Source organism: Drosophila ficusphila, unplaced genomic scaffold (genome assembly GCF_018152265.1).
Source record: "Drosophila ficusphila isolate 14025-0441.05 unplaced genomic scaffold, ASM1815226v1 contig_791, whole genome shotgun sequence".
In the NCBI taxonomy this organism is placed as follows: Eukaryota; Metazoa; Arthropoda; class Insecta; order Diptera; family Drosophilidae; genus Drosophila; species Drosophila ficusphila.
In genome coordinates, this window is record NW_025064737.1 from 21,684,385 (window position 1) to 21,708,812 (window position 24,428).

The 24,428-nt window shown below is 42.3% G+C and overlaps 4 protein-coding genes and 2 non-coding genes across 11 annotated transcripts in view; 3 read left to right on the plus strand and 3 right to left on the minus strand.

Moving 5' to 3' along the window:
* Positions 1-18,177, plus strand: part of LOC108095840 (aminopeptidase N) — a 28,784-nt gene extending 10,607 nt beyond the window's left edge. For 2 of the 3 annotated variants that reach the window (XM_017197131.2, XM_017197132.2), the window contains 10 exons: positions 8,907-9,236; positions 11,640-11,823; positions 12,140-12,451; positions 14,393-14,764; positions 14,821-16,251; positions 16,311-16,434; positions 16,494-16,684; positions 16,751-16,918; positions 16,974-17,117; positions 17,185-18,177. In XM_017197131.2, the coding sequence (XP_017052620.1) occupies positions 8,907-9,236; positions 11,640-11,823; positions 12,140-12,451; positions 14,393-14,764; positions 14,821-16,251; positions 16,311-16,434; positions 16,494-16,684; positions 16,751-16,918; positions 16,974-17,117; positions 17,185-17,440 (3,512 nt within the window). In that variant the 3' untranslated portion in view covers positions 17,441-18,177. The remainder of the gene's footprint in view (positions 1-8,906; positions 9,237-11,639; positions 11,824-12,139; positions 12,452-14,392; positions 14,765-14,820; positions 16,252-16,310; positions 16,435-16,493; positions 16,685-16,750; positions 16,919-16,973; positions 17,118-17,184) is intronic. The other variant, XM_017197134.2, reaches the window with a different exon arrangement.
* A 171-nt stretch (positions 18,178-18,348) lies between these two features.
* LOC108095672 lies at positions 18,349-20,068 on the plus strand. Of its 3 annotated transcripts, XM_017196840.1 has the most exons (7): positions 18,368-18,485; positions 18,607-18,808; positions 18,864-18,994; positions 19,055-19,111; positions 19,171-19,486; positions 19,543-19,768; positions 19,834-19,964. In XM_017196840.1, the coding sequence occupies exons 1-7, from the start codon at positions 18,470-18,472 to the stop codon at positions 19,852-19,854; spliced, it is 969 nt and encodes a 322-aa protein (XP_017052329.1). In that variant the 5' UTR covers positions 18,368-18,469; the 3' UTR covers positions 19,855-19,964. The 3 variants fall into 3 exon arrangements, with proteins under 3 accessions (XP_017052328.1, XP_017052329.1, XP_017052327.1); XM_017196839.1 differs by having other exon boundaries at positions 18,349-18,410; positions 19,543-20,068; XM_017196838.1 differs by having other exon boundaries at positions 19,543-20,068.
* A 158-nt stretch (positions 20,069-20,226) lies between these two features.
* On the minus strand, positions 20,227-20,298 carry Trnaq-uug. The gene has a single exon. It is a non-coding gene; the product is annotated as a tRNA-Gln (tRNA).
* Positions 20,299-20,477: 179 nt separating this feature from the next.
* Trnaq-uug lies at positions 20,478-20,549 on the minus strand. The gene has a single exon. It is a non-coding gene; the product is annotated as a tRNA-Gln (tRNA).
* Positions 20,550-20,930: 381 nt separating this feature from the next.
* On the plus strand, positions 20,931-22,764 carry LOC108095887 (sperm-associated antigen 1). The gene is given in 6 exon segments (XM_017197198.2): positions 20,931-21,293; positions 21,353-21,771; positions 21,827-21,954; positions 22,024-22,151; positions 22,214-22,385; positions 22,388-22,764. Coding segments are annotated over 6 exon segments (1,401 nt in total). The 5' UTR covers positions 20,931-21,020; the 3' UTR covers positions 22,669-22,764.
* On the minus strand, positions 22,664-24,350 carry LOC108095890 (uridine phosphorylase 1). Of its 2 annotated transcripts, none has more exons than XM_017197203.2 (7): positions 24,266-24,350; positions 23,954-23,993; positions 23,772-23,895; positions 23,375-23,716; positions 23,167-23,308; positions 22,911-23,104; positions 22,664-22,849 (listed from the first exon to the last, which is right to left on the minus strand). In XM_017197203.2, exons 2-7 carry the CDS (start codon positions 23,962-23,964, stop codon positions 22,760-22,762), a joined length of 903 nt encoding a protein of 300 aa, XP_017052692.1. In that variant the 5' UTR covers positions 23,965-23,993; positions 24,266-24,350; the 3' UTR covers positions 22,664-22,759. The 2 variants fall into 2 exon arrangements, with proteins under 2 accessions (XP_017052692.1, XP_017052693.1); XM_017197204.2 differs by having other exon boundaries at positions 24,301-24,346.
* Positions 24,351-24,428: the final 78 nt, after the last annotated feature.

Below are 24,428 nucleotides of genomic sequence, written 5' to 3' on the forward strand. Positions count from 1 at the left end.
GCTCATGATGTCATCTGCAGGGCCAACGTTTTTTTTAAGGATTCAAAACAAAGCGAAACGATAATAAATCTGCAGTTTTGTGAATGTCGAAGTCGGAGCCAGCCATTTAGTTTGATTCCAGGAATTCCGTATGCGATCCCCAAATCTCATTTATCTTGTGACCATGGCCTTAGAATGAGGTTTCTCCTTCGTTTGCCGCTCCGCCTCCTCTTCTGCAGATTAGCTTTGTTTATGGATTCACAAGAATTTCTGATGGCAGTCGAATTCTTGTATTTATTTGCTCTTGAAAACGGCACATAAATACACTTCACAGCTGCGCAAATGGTTTAATAAAGACGTCCGAGTGCGCCATTAAATTATAATTAAACTATGTTTAGTGTCGGTATTTATGACAATGGACACATGTAGTAAACAACAAAAACTGTTGTGTATGTTTGGTAAATCAAACACTAAATTAGTCACGGGTGGTTCGCTCTTCCAATGACCTTGTGACCCTGCGCGGGCTTTGAACTATAAATTTTATATTCACATGTCTGTAAGAACTTAAATAAAGGCCCAACGATGACGGCAGCATGACAAATGCCAGTGCCCAAAATTTATGGGCAACAGCGGTACCCTGGGAAAGGGTACAAGTATTTTCACAAAAAAACTAAAGAATCCATTCGGAAATGCAAAGACAACAATGTCAACAAGTTTTGTTTTAAGATTTGAGGGTATTAAACCGAAGGGCTTACAAGTCAGATGGTTTCTGACTAATGCTCCTATTTGTTCGCTCTTCAACTTGACCTTAACCGCAGTGCGTTGACAAGAATGAGACTGACTATTTACATAAAGAGACTAGATAAGCTATCAAAATTTGCATAAACCTCGTGAAGAAGCCAAAATGAAGGCGTTAAGCCTAACACCTCCTACTTATGACAGATATAAACAGATATAAAGTGAGCCAGAAACAAGTTTAAATTGCCGTCAGACGGCTTTGCTTGGCTATTTAGTTTTCGAATCGTTTAAGGTGTTCAATTACACGACATGGAAAATGCATCTCAAGTTGCTCAATGTCGGAATTCGAATGGGATACCCGATATGATTTACGCTTACGATCAATTGCCCAAGGGTCGCCAAGACTTTTGAGTGACAGACAATTCCTAAACGTTCAATATAAACAAATTGTGATGATGAAATCGCGACCATCGTTTCTATTTTCACCTACTGTTCGCCTTTCCCTGAAATGTCAGTTTTCATTGCCGACTGGGAATGTATTTTCCAGTTCCATTTGTGGTCCAAGTTCAGGCCACAATCGCTGGCCAATTGATCGTTGGCGTTAAGAAGAACCCGTGATTTGCATCTAAATTGTTTTCGTCTTGTCCTCGCCCAACTGCAACCGAATTCTTCGCAAGCCGCCGTGTTTATTTGCATTGGCGTCTTGCCGGTTTGGAAACATGTGAAAAAACATTACTAATATTAAAAAAAAAATTTATTTTGAAAATCTATTTTTAATAACCAAATTTCAGAATATAACATTGGAAATAATGGAATCTTTTTTGACATTTTATTTTAAAGTCCTTGTACCTTCAACTTTTATTTACCTTTAAGTAAAACTAAAATTTTGTTTAGTGCACTTTTGCCGGTTTTGGCCCTGAACGATTACCGACTTGACCAACAACTGGAGGCAAAAAATACTCATGGAAATGACGTCAGCTCGTGGCGCTCTTGTGCATACAATTGAAATCAATTTGCAGTAGCGCCAATTGCAGTTGACATATTTCATCTGAGGCGTTTCATTTCATTTCGAGCAATGAAAACTGTGCTCATGCGGGTATGCAAATTTTATTAGTCAGCGGCAGTGTTTTGCGCATGTGCAGCCATGTTGATAGTTTTCATCGGGGGCAATGTTGCCAGTTTCAAGCATGAGAAAGTCAAGAAGTCATCAAACTTTGGGCTACCTTTTATGGCTAAATACATTCAAGATAGGAAGTCTACTTCGAGCTGTCGTCTTCCGAGTAAAACTTGCCAATTTTCGGACCGAGAACAAGCTTAGTCATTTTTTGCCGATTTTATCTTGGCTAAGACTAACTGCCTGTCAAATCTTAAGCATTTTTCAGCCACATTATTTTGCAGCTTTATCGGCAATAATAAAATTAAATAATTTATTTTAATGGTCAGTCGAGTTAAATGGGGCTAAGTGATTTTCGGTGTAGATTTCAAGCTCGGTCTTGGCATGCAAAATTGTGGTTTTTCCTTTACTTTTTCGAACAAAATTAGTCAAAATGGCCAGCACAAAAGACCAGGGGCAGCTCGTGACTTAGCCACCGATCCCCCGACATTGTGAATTGGAAATGCATCAAAGTAAATGGCGTTGAAGGCGAAAGATGCTATCCGTCATTTCGCAGTCGGTAGTCGGTAGTCTGTAGTCTGTGGCCTGTGCCTCCTGGAAGCCGGCACGTATTTGAAGCCCCAAGATTGGCGTTTAATGGTTAGATAAATTGTCGGGCCTCTGGCACCTGAGCTGCATAAGACTCGGGCCCCGGCAAACGTATGTCATAATGCGGAACAGATTCTTATCTTCCATTGTGTATGCCCCACTGCAGATACAGAGACAGTGGGTGAAGTTAAGTGCAGATTTATGGACCCTATCTTCAGGCAGATCTGAGCAAAGTCTGCCACCCACGCGACTCGTAATTGGATTACTCCAAATTCTCATAATTGGCATCCGTAGGCCGGCTCTAGATTGGCAAAAAAGAATTAACGGAAATGTAAAAAACAATCCCCATGGCAATTAATCAATTTTTATAATAAAAACGGACCTTGGGCTGTGGTGGTGTAGGCTGTTTCGACGATTGGACACCGACAAGCCCTGGGGGATTTTTATTTTGAGGTGTTGCGGGCTTCATTAAACTCAAATTAGCTGCCCCTTTCGTGGCAGCGAATAAATGACAACGATAAATCATGCACCACCAATGCCAGAATTGCGAGTGGATCTGGTGGATCAGAGGGCCTGGATAAGCCCACACATTCAACATTTGAAGAACCCGAATAATCCACTTTCGAATCTATTTCGTGGAAACCTCACTCATAGCACCCATCGTTTGCTCAGATCTCCTGCTAATGTATAGCTATTTTCGAGAATCTTTAAACAAAATTCTGACGGGCAATATAAATAAAATTACTGAAAATACTTTCACTAAAAAGGCGTGACAATGTCAGTGCCAGCGAGTTGAAAACGAGAGCAAAATAATTTGGCGCACAGCCAAATAGCTACCGATTAAATTAGCATCATAAAAAACAAAAGCTCAAAAACAAAACGTCAAGTTCACAACGTGGGTCTATAATTTCAAATGAGAATATGTATTTCCTCAAAAAAGTAAACACAATTTCGTATATGCCCAGGCGTGTGTTATGAGCAAATTATTGGTTATATACGGTGACAGTTTAATTCGCATCAAGGACAGCTAAAGTCAAGTGGAAAACTATTTTTTTTAACAAAATGATGGTTTATGGGCGTTACAAAATTACGTGCCAATTTATTTAACGATCTGATATTGAAACTTAAAAATGGCGTAACAGTTTTAACAGAAAGTGGGTGTAGTCAGTCAGATTTTTCACATTTGATAAGAGCAATAATGCTGCCTGCATATTAATTAATTACCTTTAGAACAATTTTCGCTTTGTTTTTACAAAGCAAACAATTGGCAATAAATTGGACATCAGAACTCACATAAATACTGTCATATACTTTGGAATCGAGGGTCGTTTTATTGTTCATTGAACTTAAGCAAACTTCATTCATAAATTGCAACGTTTTTCCTGCCTGTTCACATTTTTAATTAATGAAAGTATTTCTGCTGACTTGCAAAACTGCTAAAAATTGTAAAACGCTTAACCAGTAATTACAAAATGCCAGCCAATTTAGTCCTCAAATCTGAAATTCATCAGAATGGTTGCATGTCATATAACAATCAAAACTACATAAAAAACGCAACGTTTCTTCCTATTAGTTATAAAGAATTGTAAAGGAAACAAATTGGTTTTTCTACATGTGCTTGGTTTACGTGTCGTCGATAATTAAAACGGAGAATTGTTTAAGCCTTTTAAAAATGTATAATTCGAGCAGTGAAGTGCCTTCAAGGGGGCTTGTTTGAAGATCCCCCAATAAAGTTTAAGACTGGGCCTCTGGCAGTTTGGATAGAGAATTGTTTTCATACAACATTTTGGCAGCTTTGAAGTTTATCCAATCTCAAGTATTCTTCTCAGGTAAAATTTCGTTTCGGCGGTTTTATATCGTCCAGTTTTTATGGCATTTCGTGGGCCTTGTTCGACATGCAAAATGTTTCTGAAAAAGCTTCACCCACAAGCTGCATGAACGGCTTTTTCGGTTTGGTATCTGATGGTTTGCCCGGCTAATTAAAATTGGGTTGTGCGAGGTTTATGACTGTCTGAAATACTGACGGCTGCTTTGTTGCCCGGTGGCGTCATTCGCTACCGTCAAATGGGAATGAGCGCTAATTTAATTTACAAATTAGCCGCACTCGAAAAACTGCACGGCAAAGTGTCGAATTTTGGTGTCGTTTCTGAGTGCTTTAATTTGTCATTTTTAAGCTGGGGAAGGTTGTGCCTAGCATAATGGACTTGGTGTAAAGTTTACAACCTGATGGGCAAACTTTGGATAGCGTATGTGATTGGAATTCAGATCACCTCCAATGATTTTACCTGTAAAGATACCTTTTGTCGAACATGCTTAAAACTTTTTTACGTGTTTAAAGATTTTGTTCAGTTCTTTTTTCGCCGCGAAACTTATCTGTAACTCACTCTTTCCTTTATTTTCAACAACCACTTGATCTGGGCATGAAAAATAGCTCGCTTTGCTTGGCCATAATGGTAATCTTATGGTAATTGGCGGAGTGAAGCGAATTGCATTTCGAGTTGCACGACTCGTGGGGCATGAAGAGGCATGGCGAATGCTCTGCTGCCACGCCCACTTTCGGTAAGGGTGTCAACGGCAGTTTATGATAAATCACAAACAACAGCCAACACTCCGCCAGAGCCGAAGAAAAACATTTAAATCTCAAGGCTTGTTTGTCGCCAGCCAGATATTTGGATTCCAAATGTTGTCATTCCCATTCCATCCTCTACACACTTTATGTGTCCCCCCAAACTGCGGAGATCTTCAGTTTCTGGTGCTTTGTGCCACAAAGGTGGCAAGTTCTGTCGGATATCTCGGTGCTCTGTCAGCTCGCATGTTGATACAATGTGTTGGACAGCTTTTCTCATCAAGATGAATCCCTCCCTTGATGCACCCCTTAAATCTCCGCCCATGTAGACGATACACAATTATAATTATGTCGGGAGGTAATTCTTCTGGCTACCGTTGGGTAACTGCAAACAGTGCGACTGGTTTTCGGTTTCTTTCTGCTCTGCACCGGAAACGTGACCCAAAGGGGGAAAAATCACATCTGGAACTTGACTTCCAGGCGACGCATAATTAACTGCATTTTGTGAACAACTTCATTAGCAGTTCGCTCTTTGTTTTCCCTTTTGCAACCGAAAAATATTGAATATTAAAAAAATCCCTAACCGGGCTTTCAGTCGGGTTATGCTAATGTCATGTTTCACTTTTATTTGTTTGCTTTTCCCCCGAAAACTCTTCGCAATTCAACGAATTCGAGCAGCGGCTTCAATCAAAGGGAATGCATTAGGTCAAGCTCGTCCAGAAGTAAACAGTTTTGTCGAGGCGTCAGAAAGCTAATGCCTACAAAGATATACATCGAATAAACATTGCGGCTGTGGGTTTTCGTAGATGAGATTTGTTCCTCTTTTGTTTTTTTGTGGATGCGACAAGAAATGAATGGTTTATTACCTCCGCGCATGCAACATTAGCAATTGGAGTTCCATGAGTTATGCTGACGTTTCCGCAGAATATATGTAGTATTCCCGGGGCCAGCACTCCCTTTAATCATCGGCTGAATGGTTCATTAGAGGCATGCAAAACGGAGAAATGGGGAAAAATAAAAGCAGCTCCATTGGAGTTCCTCGACACGTTCTGGCCCGAGTTCACTAAACTCGCGTCCGATTGGATCAGTTTGCTCGCTCTCCCTCGAATGTGTAAACATTCAGCAATTGACAATGCGAGGCGGGTTAACATTTGTTATTGTTAAGGCCAGACATTTCGGCTGCCTCTGCAAAACGATAAAAAGCGTATAAAACGAAGCGGAAAGTATAGAAACGCGAAAAACCCCGGCGTACAATGTTTTTTCAACAACTTAAGTGGCTGCCAATTAAAAGTCTAACGCGACTTTGTATGTGACATAATATCTTCTTCTTGTAAAATGCGCCTCGGGGTGTCAATTTCAATCTCGCACATGTTGTTCTGACCTATATAACATTTTCGTGCAGAAAACCATGTGTTTTGAGTTCGGAGACTTCGGAGACATCCTCCTCTTTCGGCGCTAATTAAGGCTGAAAATATCAGGAAACTTCCTGCGAAGGGGCTCGAGAACTGGGTCACCAAGGCACAAGGAAATGCAGAAAAGCTGCCAACAGATTCCTGGCAGATGGCGGGCATTAAAAGTGACTCAACCCAGTTTGAGACCCTCTCGAAAAAAAGAGCGTGAAAAGGGATTCCACAGCGGCTATCGCAGTTGGGGCATCTTTGTCTGGGGCCAGTTGAAAGAAATTCACTTGTAAGCATGACCAGAAGTTGTTTACATAACCCACATACCGCGTACCCCTTTGGGAATATGGGTTATCATTAAATATGACACACTCGGCGAACGTAACCAATTGAATCGCACTCCATGCAAGTGTGAAGCGGAGAAAGAGCTCTGCCCTTTCCACTGCCAACATGCACAATTAACGAAAATAACAGGCCGAGTGAAGAGAAACGTTTGTTTGGCTGCCTGTGATTTCGATGGGTCCGATAAGATACCGGGTCCATTATGTTGGCCCTGTGACAAAAGAAGAAAGCAGTCGCGGCAGCTTGATGACGTAAATGCGACAATTTCTTTCCAATTAAATGTCAGCGTCGCGATAAGAATTTATGTATCGCTTTTGGGTCTTTCGCAATGTCATTTTTGTTAAACTAGTTCCCCTATTACTTCCCTTTGGCTTTCTTATCACAACTCTCGCAGGAATCATGTTATTACAAAGTTTCTAGATAGTAATTCCCATCGGGATGTTTATTTATTCTTAAAAATCCAATCTTTTGACAAATCTGTGTCCTTTCCGTTGGGATTTAAAATATTTTGAATAAGTTTACCAATTTTAGTGTTTCATGAAGCCATTATCAACAGCTTAAATACATACATATACATATATATACATTGTAATTTATAATGCGTTCTAAAAAGCAGTCCAATATGTTTATTTTACTCGCTTAAACAAAGAAAACGCCACTTAAACATTCTTCGATTTAGCTCAATCACTTCCCCAAGTTCAAAGTCGAGTAATCAAATTTTTGTTATTGCTGCTATTGAATTCTTGTTAGCGTCTACATGTGTAAAAAGGTGCTTGTGATGTTTTGGCATTTAACGCATGATTGAGTCATTAAGATATGGAGTAGTACCCTCTGCGCGTAATTCGAGCCCGCAAAACCAAAGTAATTTCGAGTAAAACGATCTGGTGTGTGTGCGAAAAGCAAACAGTTGCCGCGTTTAAATTTTATGAGTTCAGTTCATTTTCGATTTCGTTAACCAACGGAGTAAAAGCAAACCAAACCAAACCAGAACCAGTATAATAAAACTAAATAAGGGTAAGGGGTTCTGGGGATCTATAGGTGTTCGCTGGGCTCATGGTTTCGTTTGACTGATCAACTGATCCGGCGATGATTCATTTGGCGACCGAGAACGTGAACGCACCGGACTTTGATGTTCAACACCAGAAAGTGCTAACATTTAATACAAATGGGATGTGTTTGAAAAATATTGACTTTAATGTGGGGATATGCGGAAACCCGCAATGAATATTAATCTATGAAGAGGTGTCGACAAAATCTCTATTAATTTCAAAGGAAAATTTCAATACCCATTTGAATATGGTCAATATTTTCAAATTAAAATGAAAACTGCTTCGAAAAAAATTAGAATAGAATGGTTATCTGCAGATATGCAGATTTTCTTGTGGTTAAAATCTCCATGCGGAAATTTATTTGAATGTTTCTGTTCGATTTCTGTTTATTTACACACTTGGAGGGTATCAAAACATAGACTATTAGGAAGCAATTTCGCCAGCCATTGTTCTCTTTATTGTTCTATAAATGTGTAAAAATCATTTCAAATTTCCTTATGGCTAATTATAGAAGCTGCCGATCTGCCAAAGTTGAATAACACCGAAGTGCTGACACACACTCGCAGATTGCAAGAACATGCTGTAAATGTGCGTTTGCTTGGGTGTGTATTTTTAGCGATATTTCAAACATTTGGCGCCGGCAATCGGCAAATCGCCTCTGTGTAATTTACACTCACGCATCGCTGGTAAATAACAAAGGGAACGAAAATCAAATAGGGAAATTCAACGGCTTGGGGGCATGAAAACTGGGACCCGCTCCCTGCAGCGACACGTGCCACTGAACGCATTCTCATTTTCCAAGCCGCATTCTCATTTTCCAAGCCCCTTTCCCTTCGGCATTTTCCCCCTCATCAGCGACGGCGTCAATTTGATCGAATGCCGTTCAATTAAATTGCCAACGATTCGACTTCACCCGCACATATGTACCACGAATTTACTTTTGCTTTCAGTTTCCTACACCCCATTTTCATTTTCTTTCCTTATTTCGCTCACATTGGACACGCTAGTAGTAACCATATTGTACGATTAATAAACACCATCTCATCCATTTCACCTTGCTTTCAAATTCATTCGGCTTGAAATTCAGCTCGCTCTCTGTTTTTTCTTCTACTCCCTCTCGTCTAATGCAGCCATCATATCCTATTCCAATCCCAAACTGCAAATACCATTAATGGCATCTGCAGTTTACGCGCCCACCACCACATCAATATCAGCAGCCGGCACTCCGACATCAGCCACCGCAGCCACAAACGCATCCAAAAACGCATCTGCTTCCGCTTCATTATCATCACCGCCAGGTCCTTCGTCGTCGGCAGGATCGGCTCCTGGCTCCTCCGCCCACGCGGGTGGAGGTCCTCTCCAAGGATTCGTTGCCAAGTTGCGTAGTTTTAGATTCGACGACACGAAAAACATACGAAAACGTTTCCATTTCGATTACATATCAAAGGACAGATTTTTGGGTATGTTTCAAAATTTATATGACAATTTTTCTCATTTATACTTGAAATAGAAAATCAATAAAAAACAGAAAAAAAATATAAAAAGGGGGAGAACTAAATAAAGAGTAAAACCGACTTAGAAAAGTAAGCATATTTAAGATTTTGTTTTTTTTAGGTTTTACACTGATGTTAATAGGCATCCAGCCATATAAAGAACATTTCGAATTTTGATCGCTCCAGATGATTCCAATCTTTAATCAAGCCGAATTAGCATTTTCATTAACCATTTTCGTTAAGTTTTACGGGTTCGGCATTCCCACATTAAAGTCGAATCGGCCCAAATACCGTGGGCGTGCCCAATTTTGATGGCGCCTCACGCTTGCGCCCACACAATTTCACTTTACTCAACTTAATTTGAATGTTTTATTGTCACTTGACGCTACTTAAACTTCGACTTATGAATATTAAACCGCCGTTTGGGGTGGGAATAGCTGGGAGGTGGGGATCGATGCGATGGAGTTGTTTGTCTCCCGCTGCTAATGAAGCAACTCCAAAGGAACACCCTCCATGGCGGAAATTGAGGTTCATCATGTGTTCATCAAAACGAGATTTTTTCCACCTCCCACTCGTTGGAGCAGAGCCAAACAAACAATAAATAATTGTAAAATGGAATGGAAAAACAGGGAAAGATGTGAAAAGCTTTCAGGGCGTTGCTATCTCTGAGTTATAGTTCTTGACAACTGATTTATCAGTCGAGCATGAGATCCGCATTGCCCCTCTAATCAGCTCGCAGCTGCAGGTGGTGCAGTTGATTTTATTTTCGGCCGCACCACATAAATTCCATCGCACTGTGGTCGAAGATCAAAGCGGGGGAATCTAGGGAATTGGGGCGGGGTTGCGGGAGCAGATGTGTGTTGGCCTTTCAGATGAACTGCAGATACATTGCAACAGGTGGAAAAGGTGGAAAATCGAAAAGCGTGCGTTAGAAAGTTACCGCAACCTTTCCACGAAACACGGTCGGCCTCTTAGTGAAATTTAATTAAAACAAGAAGCGATAGTTCACTGACATACCGATGCCTTTCCTATAAAAGTGCCATGCGCACACATCATAAAAAGTTTGAGGCCTCCTTCGGTGAAGGCCAGCGTGAAATGGTAATCGGGTAATTGAAAATTCCCAGCACGTGCTTCTATTTCTGCTCCCGTTCGATGACAGGGAAACAGTGAGTGCGGAAAGTGCGAATCCACTCTTTCATCTGAAGAGCTCTTGAAAAGCTTTTTATCTACTTCCGCATTGCTTCGTGAGCGTACGTACAAATTTTAGCTTATCGTCATGTTTATATCTTATCAGGATGATCGAGTTCTTTTTTTAGCGCAAGGTTTTCAGATAACAGTATACCAGGAAAAGTATAGTTTTCACTTGAATGCCATGCCTTACATTTTACTCATCAGAAAATTCTTGAATGCTATAGTCTAGTTTGCTAATCAAAACAATGCCGTAAATATTTCTATGCATTTTTTTAATATAAATACTTTTGTGCATCACTGTTTTCATATGTTCCGGCGCAAAGCCCAACTACTTTGGTACTTCTTAGCTTGCTTAACAGAGTGTTTTGCCCTTTCAAATTAGAAAAACATTATTTTTCCTCAACTTCATTTTTTGCCATAAAGAGCGAGTTTAACGATCAGTTTAGGCCAGAAACGCAGCGGGAAGAACGGGGAACCCGGGGCTTGGTTTTCCACATGTCGTTCTTAACGCTACGCTAAATGGCTAGATAACTTTGCTTACAGCCACTCCACTCTTGGCTAAATTATGCTATAAATCAGTTTGATGTTGCCATCGTTTGTTTACATTGAATGAATGAACATAAATATGCATATATTGCATCGGCATCCCAGAAATTTCGAAACAATAAAAGATCTATAAACAATTTTTAAATGCAGTGAAAGCAATCAATTATTTGGACAAAGCATAAACTTTATTGCTGAGTGTGGGTGTGAAAAACTCCAACAATTTGACTAGCAAAAAATAAAATATTAGAAACAATTTGTTAAAACTGAAATATGCATAACGTGGTCAAAAGGTGCCCTAGAGCTGAAACGAGCACTGTTTTAGCCAACTGGTGACCACGCCTAACAATCCCTGTCACTTTTCGGCTCATACTTGAAAACTAATTTTCCAGAATTTTGCATTTTTTCACCATTTTTTTTTTTGCAAAAAATTGACATAACAAAATTTTTTGGGTAAGAATGCCTATGGATTAAGAATTTTATTAAGAGTTTAATGAGATATGACGATACAACTTCAGCCCATTATTTTTCCTTTCTTGGGAAAATGATCGATTTTTTAGAGGAAAATAGGGATTACATTTAATTACTAAGCAAAAAGAAAATTAATTCTAAAATGATTCTTGTTTTTTTTTCCAGGGGGTCAGCTCAAGACCAAGAATGGCCAGAAATACGTATTCAACGGGCCGCCATCGGGATTCTACGTTTCCAAGGCGTGTTTGATCATCTCAGCCTTTGTGGCAGTCGTGGCCCTTCTCTTCACCATTGCCATAACCTACTTTGTGACCAGACAAGGATTGAATCCCAAGGAAGTGACTCCTAAGTAAGTGATGGTGAACCCGATATTAATTCAATCTGGGTGTGTTCTGCTTTTTAAGTTTGGTCCGGTATTTGCTTTGCTTCGCGGTTCCGTTTTGCATTTTCGCTAAGCGTTTTGGCAAGCGTGCTAATTGGCAGTCGAAGGCGAAATGACCTCATTCGGAAAGTGAAAGCAGCTCACAAGCTTTTCCTTCGCCTCCCAAAAGAGACGACGCATTTCGAGGTGTGGAAGGGTCAAAAAAATATGCGAATTGGGTGTGACCCGAGCACTTTGCATAAAGCAAGCCCAAAACTGATTTGTACGATATCCTTCGTTTTAGTTGCATCACCGCCGATCATCCCGATGTGAATGCCACGCCCATCCAAACGGCTGGCTGGGTGAGCCTGAATTCTCCCCCGCCCGCTCCCCTGGCCACGCCCACACCTACGCCCACTGGTACAACCTTGGCCACGTCCACGAGGGGCGAACCGCTCCCGTCAAGTGCGAAGCCCGAAACTAAAATGCTGGTTCCACAAGTGGGTGACATTCCGGTGGAAGTCGAGGAAAGCAGCACCAATAAATCCAACCAATCTACCAAGCCCACAAGTCGTCCTTTGAAACTCTACGAAGGATGGCGTCCACTTCACTACAGGCAAGTAGAGCAATTTACCACTTAGTCCACCATTTACTCTCAATGAAAATTAAGCCCAACAACACGCGCTGAAACCCCGTCTTCTGTTTAAATTGCTTTGCATGCTCGCATTTCAATTCAAGCCCAGATGCAATCCCACTGACATCTAAATTGCTCACTCAGATTTTCCACAATTTCCGGCTCTTTTTGCTGTCGCTGCAAATGCCGGAATCTATCTAGATCTTGTCCCGCTGACATTTGATGGAAAGCTAGATCAATTTGTTTCAGCTAAAACGTTTCTATCTCGATGAGTTATGCCAATTTAAGAGGAAAGTCTGTCGAAGATGTTAAATTTAGAATGATAGCTTAATCGGTCAACAAGATAATAATGATGATATATTGAAAAAGCAGCCTCGTCAAAATTAAATAAATCAGAATCATATCCGGTTTTTGCTGCTAGTACTTAAGTAATTTCGAATAAGTTTTTTATGGCATGCAATGTTAAAATGCTAATATATGCATATAGGGTTATGGAGCAAACTTATTCAAAGCCCATCTCATAAATATCGCTTCGTAGCCGGCGAGTTTTTATCTTTATCCTTGGCAAACTTCTTCACTCGCATCCACCCCAAACTAACCCCATTGACGTCACTTTTCTGGGGTCGTGAGTACACGTTTATTTTTCTATTTCCACGGCCCAAAGTGGGTCAAGGATTGAGCCGTTGCAGTTCAGTAGTCGCCGTGCTACAAAGTGGACACCAGCCAGCTACTTGAAGGCAGGCATACTAATAGTACAACTTGTTTGGGCCTCCGCAGGAGATGGCCGAAACACAGAAACCATCCATACATCTGTTTATCCATCCATCCATCGGTCACACATCGGAGAAGTTGCGGCACAGATCTGAGGAAAGAATTAACGCACGCCGACAGTCGGCATGACATAATGCGCCAAATAGATGGCCAGATAGAAAGATACTTTGCCCAGTGAAGATGTGCATTAATTATAATTGACACAGAAAGCCCAAGCTGGGCAATAATTTGAGCACCGCACGCAGCCTCAAAAACTCCGGGGGAATCGGTGGCTAAAGTCGATTCTTGATGGATGGCGGCAAGTGCAGCAGCGCTTTGCCACTCGAGCCTACCGATGGCAAGTGATTGTGCAGCTGCCGATCAAAGCCACTTTGCTCAGTGGCGGCCAGTGGTGAGCCGTATCTGGGAGATACTATCTCGAAGCTCGCTTCCTGGTTGCCCCCGGCACACGCGTTGTAAGCCAATCGGCTCAATTAATTGCAACTAGGCGCAAAGTCCGCACCCAGGGGACTTCAGATTGGCAAGGAGTGGGGAATTGGAGGCTGGAGGATGGGTCTGCAACTTTCTGCATCTGCCAGCGGGTCTCGGCATTCTTGGCATTCGTGTAAGAAACCGAGCTGAGGGAATTGATATTCAATCGAGTGCAATACTCTGTCATCATGGCTTCGTTGATTAGTAGAAGAAAGTTATAGTATTTGTTCACAAATATTTGTAGGGGATGCTCAGGGAAAAAGATTACAGCACTGTGCTGAAAATCAATTTTAACTTCATATGGAATTAGCTTTTCAAATAGAGCATTAATGATTCGACTTGCTTAACCAGGCATTCACACCGCTTCTTGTTTGCTTTGATTTGATTGCTGATATTACTGATGCGACTTATGTATGATGGCATGCATTTCATTTGCCGCCATCCCGGACTAATGGCGGCGACCGAAGTTCGAGGCAGATCGCAGTGCGGATGGCATGGGATGCCAAACACACATGTTTGGCTCTGGTCCCTTCTAATTTGCCCTCTTGGCGGCTGATTGATTGACTGGCACTTTTGATTTGGCCGCACTGACATTTTTGGCAGCCATTTGCATTTCACCTGTGGTAGATGTTTGTTTGGCATTTCCCGGTCTAATTCGGTAATTCCCCCTCCTCATTGCAGCCTGCTGATTGAACCAAATGCGGAGAAATCGGTTAGCAACGGCAGCCTGACCATCGAAATCGAGCGGGATGTGAGCGAGGTGACCAGCTGGGAGCCCATCGTACTCGACGTTCACAATGTCAGCATCTCCAATGTCCGGGTCATCCGTGCCACTCCTGATAAGGCGATCAATGCCACTGAGGAGCAGGAGTTGGACTTCGACAGCGATTACGGCGACGACAATACCACCTTTGTGATCAACTTGGAGAAGGCTCTGGCCGAGGAGTCCCAGCTGAAGCTGCTGCTCAGTCTGGACTTTGTCAGCCAGGTGACGGACACGCTGCAGGGCGTCTACAAGACCAGCTACACCAATCCAGACACCAAGAAGGAAGAGTAAGTAGTCCCTTTGTAATATAGGAAATCCCTTTTACAACTTGGTTACTCTTTAGGTGGATGATCAGCACCCAGTTCTCGCCCATCGATGCCCGTCGCGCCTTCCCCTGCTTCGATCGTCCCGACATGAAGGCCAACTTCTCCATCAGCATAGTCCGGAGTACGATGTACAAGATGTCCCTCTCGAACATGCCCAAATCGCACAGCAGTTCCTATCGCCGGGGTTACGTGCGGGATGACTTCGTGACCACGCCCAAGATGCCCACCTACCTGGTGGCCTTCATAGTGTCCAACATGGTGGACTCGCAGTATGCAGCTCTGGATCGAGAAATAAGTCCGCGGGTTGAGATCTGGACCAGGCCAACGTTCGTGGGCATGACCCACTATGCCTACAAGATGGTGCGAAAGTTCCTGCCCTACTACGAGGACTACTTCGGAGTGAAGAACAAGCTGCCCAAGATCGATCTGGTATCTGTGCCCGACTTCGGTTTCGGCGCCATGGAGAACTGGGGCCTGATCACCTTCCGCGATTCGGCGCTCCTGGTGCCCGAGGACCTGGAGTTGGCCTCCTCCTCGGAGCACATGCAGTACGTGGCCCAGATCATTGCCCACGAGCTGGCCCACCAGTGGTTCGGCAACCTGGTGACCCCCAAGTGGTGGGACGACCTCTGGCTGAAAGAGGGCTTCGCCTGCTACATGAGCTACAAGGCTTTGGAGCACGCCCACCCCGAGTTCCAGATCATGGACACCCTGACCACGCTGGAGTTCAAGGAGTCGATGGAGCACGATGCGGACAACACCACGCACGCCATATCCTTTGATGTGCAGACCACCAGCGATGTGCGGCGCATCTTCGACCCGATCAGCTACTCGAAGGGCACCATCCTGCTGAGCATGCTCAACTCGATTGTAGGCGACGAGGCCTTCCGCTCGGCGACGCGGGATCTGCTGAAGAGGTTCGCCTACGATAACATGGACAGGGACGACCTGTGGGCCATCCTCACGCACCACGGCCACGAGCAGGGCACTCTGCCCATGGACCTGAGTGTCAAGCAGATCATGGACTCGTGGATCACGCAGCCCGGCTATCCGGTGGTCAATGTGGAGCGGCGGGGATCCGATCTGGTGCTGCGCCAGGAGCGCTACCTGCTGCCCTCTCGGAATCCCGAGGACCACAGCCGCTGGTTCATCCCCATTACCTTCGAGACGGACGCGCTGCGCAAGGGCGACAACATTCCCAGCCACTGGATGAGGAGCCAGGACGACGAGGAGCTCGTCGTGAGCAACGTGTTTGGGCAGGGCAGCAACCCGGAGAACGTCATCTACCTGAATCTCAACCGGCAGGGCTACTACAGGGTCAACTACGACATGACCTCCTGGCTGGCGCTCAAGAAGAACTTCAGCTCGCTGCCCAGGATCACGAGGGCCCAGCTGTTGGACGACGCCCTGCACTTGTCGCAGGCGGAGTACCTCACCTACGATATACCGTAAGTGGCAGCCGGAAAATAGTCCATAAATGTGTTTATCAAATGTTCCTCCTCTGCAGATTGACCTTCCTCATGGAGCTGTTCGATGCTGTGGATGACGAGCTGCTGTGGAGCGCTGCCAAGCCAGGTCTCAACTATCTCATTAACAATCTCAAAAGGGAGCCAGCCTTCGAGACTTTCAGGGTAGGGCATTAATCATTTTCATCTCCTAAAGTTACTAATTCCGTTCCTCGGAAAACTAGGCTTTCATGAAGTTCATTGTTCGTCCCGCCTTCGAACACTACGGCTTGAACGAGCCGGACAATGAGTCCCACTTGCAGCTGAAACACCGCGCTTTGGTGGCCTACTTTGCCTGCAAATTCAACTACGATCGATGCACTCAGTCGGCGCAGATAAAGTTCCGCGAGTGGATGCGCAATCCCAAGAAGAATCCGTGAGTTTTCAATTGTCCCCCATAGCGAGTCACTTTTTTAAAGTCACATTTCGATTAAATCCACAGCATCAAGCCAAACCTCAAGTCTGTGATTTACTGCACTTCTCTGGCCGAGGGCTCCTCGCCGGAATGGTACTTTGCCTACAGGCAGTACAAGACGACCACGAGTGCTTCGGAGAAGGAGGAGATACTGACCTCGCTGGGCTGCACCACCAAGCCCTGGCTGCTATCAAAGTGAGTGCTTCGGGAGCAGCTCAAGATCAAAGTCTAATTTATGACTATTCAACAGGTACCTCAACATGACCATCAACCCCACTTCAGGCATATTGAAGCAGGACGGAGCCTTGGCCTTCCGTGCAGTGGCCTCCAATGCAATTGGCCACGAGATAGCCTTCGACTTTTTGCAGGGCAACATCAAGGAGATAGCAGACTAGTAAGTGCTGTTTAAATGGATATATCCAATGTCCTGTGATAATCATTTTTTTTGTAAATTACCCCAGCTATGGCGATGGCTTCTCCACTCTGTCCGAGATGATCAAGTCGCTGACCATCTACATGAACAAGGATTACCACAAGCACCAACTTCTGGAACTGGCCGCCACATGCCGGAAACTGGGCCTCCGGGCCGTGGAATCGGCCATCGATTTGGCCATCGAGCAGGTGAACAACAACATCTATTGGCGCAGCCACTCCTACCACAGCCTGAAGAACTTCCTCGAGGGCATCGTTAGCGAGTTCCAGATCAACATCTTCTAGATCAACATTGGCAGAAGGGAAAACTCAAATTGATTTCAACCAAAAACGCGATTTAGTTACTGTATCTATTACCATTACTTGTATTCGTGCGAAGGCCTCAAATTAATTTAATGAACCGAATTATTTGCGAAAAGTGATATAAACATGTAAGTTAGCCAGCATAATGATATAGGTAACCGATTTACTTTTTGCAACTGTATATTTATTTATTTGTAAGTCGCGCTTCTTCAGCTTTTTGGCAAGGTTCCTACTAAAAATAGAAAGTAACCGGAAATTAGTTCGGAATTCGAATAACTCTCATTCATCACTTCAGGCATCAGTTTAAGTCAACAATATCTGCCACGAAATATCTAATGCTGCTTGTGTAAAATCTATAGTACTTTATGTTCGTACACCATTAGATCCTAAGTGAATCAATTTAGCACTAAGTGAACCAAAAATATATTTTGTAGTCGATTCAATCAAGGTGTTAAAAGGCCCTGGGAAGGAACAGCAGGAAAGGGTTGGAGTTTAGAAAGATATTGAAACTGAGTGTCCTTATGCATGGTTTAAAATGTTTGCTAAAGCAAGGATAGTACACACACAAATATATTTATTAATGTACGAGTACCTATTATGTATTTTGTAAAGCCCCACACGGAAATACTTGTATCGCTGCTGCACAACCATGTAAATAAGTTTTAAAGCTTAAACTAAACATTTAAATAAACTATGTATTTACGTAATTTTATTCAAAACTCGTTGTTTTTATTGTCTGGCATTTATCAGCAGAGATTTAAATTTGGCGGTTAATGAGGCTGAATACCTACCCCTGGTATCGCGCGCAGGCTTATACGGTCACACTGAGATCGAGTGGCGTGTTAACAAGAATGGTAACCTTAGTCCACGTTTTCAGGGGTTTTTGGCATTTTGTAATACGGTCATACCACCAACTAAAATATTGTAAACAAACATTGAGCTCGATTTAAAAGTAAACAAGTTATAGATTTAAAAAGCATAAGAAGAAAACGTTTTAATCAGCCCGATATAATGACAAAGAGTCTAGGTAGGCTAGAAACCAGACTTTTGGATCGTCCTTTTAAAACATTTTCTATGACAACGGCAAAAATGAGTCGCATTTTCAGGATAATCTATTTTATTCTTAATTTTTAAATATTTCCATGTAGTGTCCAACAAGCGGAAGTGGCTGGCTTCCGAGGAGGACAGATTCATCGATATCTGGGTGCACAACCTCCACCTTTTTACCCCTGGCAAGAGGTTAATGGAAACTTATACGGAAATGGAACCATATTTCCGCGAAGTAGGCATTGAAATCAGCGCCCAAGGAATAAAGTCGAAAATGGAGACGTTAAAACGGAAATACTTCAAGTCAGTAATAACACGTCAAGATATAGAAGTAGTTTAAATACTTTGAAGTTTTTAGCTTGTTAGAGCGCGAGGATCCATCGACAACTTGGCGACATTTCGATACGATGGCAATTGTGGTGGCGGGAACATCCAAGGAGGTCAAGGATCTGGAATGGAAGGACTATACGCAGCCCTCGAAGACTACTCGTGAGATACAACTGGTATTCACCAAACACATCAAATAATCAGGGATTTTTTCTATTTCAGACATAAGTCGAACATCTGTTTATTTGGACGATCGAGCTCAATCCCAAAGCGAATCAGGTTGGAAATTATAAAGATCTTTAAAAAAAAAATTAAAACTATTAATTTTTATTATACAGAGGGACCATTTAATACAGTCTACCTCGAAGAGTGCGCAGGGCACTTCTTCAACGACGAGGAAAAACCTAAAGCTAAGAAGAAAAGGCAAAGGTTCAGCAATACGAGCAGAGTTCAAGCAAAGTCCCGAAAAGTTTGGCAGCCGGCAGAAGAAAATGTATTTGTGGATGTCTGGGAAAAGTTTGCCTGTCATATACATAGTGATAGGAAAAAAATGGACGTTTATAAGGATATGCAAAATGAGCTCCAGCAGCGTGGGCTTAATATATTACCTGGTGATATCAAGTCCAAAATTGAATCACTTACGCGCTCGTTTAGGTAAGAATTTTCTTAACCTCTTAATCTTGTAAAATTCATTAATAAATTCCTTGTAGAACTCAACGTGATACTGTGGGAGACAAATCCGAGTGGATTCATTATTCCAAAATAGCCCAGATCTTAAGTCCTTTAGATTTGCCAAAGTTTGAGCCATTTCCCGACCCCAGCAGCTGCAGCTCCGAAGATGACTCGGCCTGGTTTAAGGAAATGGAGCCAAAATCAAATCCCGACCACATCAACAATTTCTCGAGCTCCCACGATAATGTTGTTAATAATTTCGAGGTTAACGCCCAGCTGGGCTCTTCTGTTTCCAGTATAGACTATTCTCTAATTGATCCCGATCCTAGGAACTGCAAAGTGTCTATTGAAATATTGGAACAAGATGATAAAATCAAACCCCTCGGAAACATTCCTCTTGATAAAAAAAAATCAGCTGAAGAATTCAGTCAATTTGTAACTAAAGAGTTAGCCGTTTTGAATGACGATTTGCTAATCGAAGCAAAGCGCCAAATTTACAATATTATATGTGTCTTACAGAAGAAACAAAATAATGTTAGTAAAAACTAATAATTGAACATTAAAGTACCTATATTTTCTTCAAATAAAGAATGTTACCTACCACTATGATTAAAAAAAATGTTTTAATAATTTAAATTTCTAGTCCCATACACTGAGGTATAGCAAATTTAAATATAATTTATAATTTCAACAGTTATTTCAAATTAAAAAAAAAAAAAACTAGGTTCTACCGAGATTTGAACTCGGATCGCTGGATTCAAAGTCCAGAGTGCTAACCATTACACCATAGAACCGCGTTGTCAGGCAGGCGCAAAACGAAACTTATGCTGTCGCCTCAAACACTACAAAGAAATAGCATTTTTGTTATAACGTATTTAAAAAAGATAAGGATAGAAATGTGTAATACTATTTAAAAGTCAACTTTCATAATAAAAAAGCACACAATTTTAAATTAAAAAAAAAAAATAAATTCAGGTTCTACCGAGATTTGAACTCGGATCGCTGGATTCAAAGTCCAGAGTGCTAACCATTACACCATAGAACCGCTATACAATGTGGGCTGCTAAAACACAGTTTTTTTGTTCGGAGCAAACTTTTTATCGAATAGGGGGTCATTGCATGAGGGGGGTAGAAAATCCTACAATCGTGTGGATATCAGAATCAGCAAGAAGTGCAAGCAAGACAATAAAAAAGACTGGTTGTGAAATCATTGTGATATTTTTGAAGTTGGGACTTTCCCTGATATTTCTTACTTTTATTACTGAAGCGTTTTAGCTTTATTATATACATAAAATGAGGAATAGGAATATGTAATTAACATGACGTGTCGATCTTTTTACATTAAGAACCGTAACGAAAAATGTTTACTTTTTAGGTTGTTGTTGGTTACTAAGCAAGCCCCTCAGCTTACATCAAGTATTTGTTTAGTCGATATACATTTGTATGTTTCTACGTACATACAAAAACAATTTTAAAAGTCTGAAGCACATCTTATATTTGTTTCAAAGCAAAAAAGATGGAAGCGGAAAAAAAGAAATCCCTGTTGGAAAAGTATGACATACCAATTCATCACTTGGACTTTGCCTACGTGGAAACGTGCACAAATGCAAGGGAAATGGAGAAAATCGTGCAAATCCTTCGTTCCGGTGAGGAAGGATATTTTCCGGACTTGATGCGATGCTCAGAGGAAAAGCTGAAGGAGTTAAAGCCGGATAGCAAGTTGTTTCGCTATGAGGAGCAGATAAAGCAGAGCAATGTCTTGGACAAACAGGAACTAAAACCCATTCTGGTAGGTCTACAAACTGGTAATTAAATTTGTGTATGTAAGCTGATTTTCGCCTCTGCCAGGATTGGACCGATGACATAAAATCCAAGGACTGCGCATTGAACGAACTAAAGAAAGTTAAACAGAATTGGGATCTTCCATCTGTGCGTAAATTGTCCAAAATCGAGCTGGATAAACAAGAGGCTACTGAGAAACCCAAACCTGCTGAATCTAAACCATCTCAGCCAAAGACCAAAACCCAGGATTCTCGAATCAAGTCGACAGACTACAGAAAATGGGATAAGTACGATCCGGACGAGGAGATACTCCGCATGGATCTGGACGAAGAACGTGATAAGGAGCAGGCAGAGCAGAAGCTTTCCGTCCACCAAAAACCGTCTACCGAAAAAGAGTTAAGAAACGAAAAGGAATCTCTTTTTCAGCGCCTCCAATCACAACTGAAAAATCTTAGTCAACTGGAGCGGGAACAATTTGCAGAAAGGTATGTGCTATGATCAGCTTATTGTTATCCTTCTATAAAACTGTATTTCTTAAAGACATCGACTGCGGGGTAATGAGAATTTTAAGGCCAAGGAGTACGAAAGTGCTATTGAGGAATACAACTGTGCCATTCTTTACGATCCCGAAAATGCGGCACGTGCATACAATAATCGCGCTGTATCTCGTAAGTTTTTAGTCATTATTTAAATTATTATTAATGTTAAAAGAAATTTTTAATTGCTGTTCTTAACAGATTTAAAATTAAAGAAATACTTTTCTGCCATTTCGGACTGCCAAGCCTGTCTGCAATTGGATCCGCATAATGTAAAAGCTCATCTACGCCTGGCAGAAGCTAAGTGTGCCGAAGGAAAACAGCTTGAGGTGAATATTTGTTTTCTTTTATTTATATTTATTTATTTATTATATGATATATATATCTTTAGGCCCTAAGTGTGTACCAGAAAGTCCTCGAATTGGAGCCGGATAACGTGTTTGCCAAAAAATCAGTGACAGAGTTGTCCTCACTGCTGGGTGAGGTGGCCCCCGCCAACGCCACACGTTTGATAATTGAGGAGCTCGATCCGCCGGAAATCAAGACTAGCGATTCCAAAAAAAGATAGTAAAAAAGGCAGGATCTTTGGCCAAAAAACCGCAGAGCAACGAGACTGCAAATGCACCAGTCGCCAAGGACTACGATCTAGCCGAGTTGATAAAGCCAAATCGCATGGTTAAAAGCAAACTTATGTCAGCCGCCGAGGCCTTAGGAAATAAGTTTCAAGCTCCTAAGGCCAACGCTGTGCAGAATCCACCTTTGACCCCGCCGCCCAAGGAAAACACTTTGCGTTTGCCACAGGACAATCTCAACGCTAGCAATAAACTTCTGATCCAGGAGATTTAAAGGTTGGATAAATGCCGCACTAAACGTGCGCTGTTTCATAAAGTTTATTCAAAAATATAAATGTATAAAATGCAAATAAATGATGGCAGAACTACTGCTGCAGAAGTTTTTTAATGTAACGACCCACGACCAAGAAAGGCCGTTGCTCGAATTCGTGCTTCTGATCCATGGTAATAGTAACCTGTTGGAAAATGGGTATTAGTCTTCTGTCTTCTGCAATACATGTTGAGTCCCCAACCCACCTGATCCCCTTTAAGGCGATTAATTAGTGTCACGCAGACGTCGCCCGCCTTGACCCCCACTTTTTGGGTCACTGAGGCAAACATGCTGGCCTCCATTTCAATGTTGCGGATTCCCAGATCGTGGCACTTCTGCAGGAAAACCATCTTGTCCTCTTCTGTATACTCGCATATTGCTCCGTCGGTGCGTCCCTGACCTGGACCAAACAAATTCGTATTAAGCAGGGCATGCACATGAGAGGCAACCGATACCACTTACCCTCGTAGAAGCAATCTGTTCCCATTGTGTTGGCACTTATGATTTGAAATTTGTCATTGGGATCGGCACCATATGCCATAATCTCCTTGATCACTTCTTCGGAAAACTTCGCTGGTCGCACCACTCGCTTCCCAAGAATAGCCTGAAAAATTTAAATTGAGAGTCATCGTATCTATAAGGTATGGAATTAAATACTCCTTATACGTACGATCTCATGTTCGTTGCGCAGCAGACCATTGAATGCATCCTTAGTGACCACCACAGTACCAGGTGGCACTCCGACTCCTCCGCAAGTTCCGATCCTCACGAAGACGGGGTCCTGGCACTGGGCGTACCTGACCAACTTGAGCAGCTCGTGAAGGACCACACTGAATGTTGAGGAGCCAACGCCGTGACTCACGCACAAAACTGGACCCACTTTGAACATGGCGTACCGATGGCCGCGCTCACACAAATCCACAGGATCGCTGGAGTCAGGCAGTACCAAAACCCCTCGCAAGTGTAGGGTTAGGTCCCGCATCCGGCTAATAGTTCCCCCCATGCAGATAACCTGAGATAACCCTGATGAGCCGAAGAACAAAACTGATTTGGTCTCAACGACTCACCCTGACGTCGCCGAACTTCCGCTGAATATCACTAGTGTCCTGGGTATCGGCCACGTTAATGTCCAGGTGGTACAAAAAATCCGCCGGCATGGTATCCAAATGCGGATTGGCCAATTTTGCAACTCTATCAAAGAGATTATATTTGTAGTATTTTATTCGTTTTAAGGTTGGCGTGAACTTACTTCTTCGACATGTTGATAATTTTTTAAAATGGATGACAATCTGAAGGAAAATTGTTTATGTGTTTTTTTTTAGATTTTACCAAAAGCTTTGTCTATATTTATCTGTTTAGAAATATGTTAGTTTGTTGATATATGTATTGCCCTCCACAAGTAAATGTGATTAGCCGGGTTATCTAAAGCATACACATTAAATATGATTAAAACATTGTTGATTTAAAAAGGCGTGGTCCATGTGGTCATCGATTTAATATGTGCAATCTTTAACTTTTCCCTATATGTGTGTTGGTTATATGTATTTGTGTAAGGTCACACCTAAGGGGGCCTGTAAACTCAGACAAAGCACGTACGATTGAGAGGCGCGTGCGATCACTTCGAGTGCTGGAACAGAACTGTTCGGAATCAAGAGACCGGTTATACGCGGTGCAACATTCAGTGGCTCTCCTTATCTTATTACTTAGCACTTGAAGAATGCAAT